General features: G+C 52.5%; 1 protein-coding gene across 1 annotated transcript in view; it reads right to left on the bottom strand.

Moving 5' to 3' along the window:
- Positions 1–1065, bottom strand: part of LOC119588219 — a 36017-nt gene that overhangs the window by 910 nt on the left and 34042 nt on the right. Inside the window, exon 2 of the mRNA XM_037936920.1 lies at positions 7–841. Within this exon, the coding sequence (XP_037792848.1) occupies positions 7–467 (461 nt within the window). The 5' untranslated portion in view covers positions 468–841. The remainder of the gene's footprint in view (positions 1–6; positions 842–1065) is intronic.

Below are 1065 nucleotides of genomic sequence, written 5' to 3'. Positions count from 1 at the left end.
TGGCGCTCCTTCTTCCGCCTCTGCTTTCGGTGCCAGCTCCCGTCCCTCCTGCGGCCGCCGGCGCTCCCCGACCTGTGCTTGCGGTCGTGTCTGTGGCGAGCGCCCTCCCCGGCGGCGGAGGCGGTGGTGGCGTTGCCGCCGCTCGGCTGCTCTGGCCACCCGCCGCTGCTAAGGTCCGTGAAGAGTTTGTACGGACCGTAGAGGAGGTCCTTCGTGTTGCTAACGCTGATGACGTCGGCCTTGGTGCCTTTGTGGGCGTGGATCAGGTCGCCGCTCTGGTTGTCGATGAACCTGATGGGCGCAAAGCCGGGCGACTCGCCCTCGTCCGCGGCCGCGCCGGCGGAGCAGCAGGTGAGGCTCACGACCAGCAGATACTTGCCCAGCATCGTCGCGAAAGTCGGTACGACCCAGCTACTGATCACGTGAGACGCGGTGCGCTCCTCGCATAATATCGCTTCACTAAGCATCACATCAAACCAACAGATTCACGTTGAGATTAAAGCTAACAGTTTTCTGGGGGAGTCCCCGGCATAGCGGCAGCAAAAGGCAATTCGAGCGCCTCCACCCGGAAACATTTTCTTGGTGTGGTCGCGTCGCTTCACATCGTGTCGTATATCTTCCACAGCAACATCTTCCAAGAAGGTTGTCAGGCGGTCTTCTTCGAACAGGCCGCGACGCCTGATAGCTTTCTACGGCTCCCTTCAGATCTCCGTCGACCTTGATAATTATCTCTTAATGAATATCACGCGATACAGACAATCTTGATTCTGTCAGAGAATCTTGTTCACGTAAAATATCTTGATTACTCCTTCGTCTCAGCCGAAATTGACACGCGTCATGCCTGTAAAGAGAAGGATATCACTGTTATATGTATGCGCTTAATAAGACACACAATACACAAACTTCTTTATCTACCGTAAAAATGCTTCTGTCACGTGATTCATATACACAAGTTGCGATTTAGATATAATAATGAATTAAAGGAGACCTTCTCTTAACTTAACGTAATTAGGAAACAAAATAATCACTCGCGTAGACAGACGATTCATTGAACTTACTAAAGAT

The sequence above is a fragment of the Penaeus monodon genome, chromosome 23 (assembly GCF_015228065.2).
Source record: "Penaeus monodon isolate SGIC_2016 chromosome 23, NSTDA_Pmon_1, whole genome shotgun sequence".
NCBI lineage: Eukaryota > Metazoa > Arthropoda > Malacostraca > Decapoda > Penaeidae > Penaeus > Penaeus monodon.
This window is presented reverse-complemented; position numbering and strand designations above follow the sequence as displayed.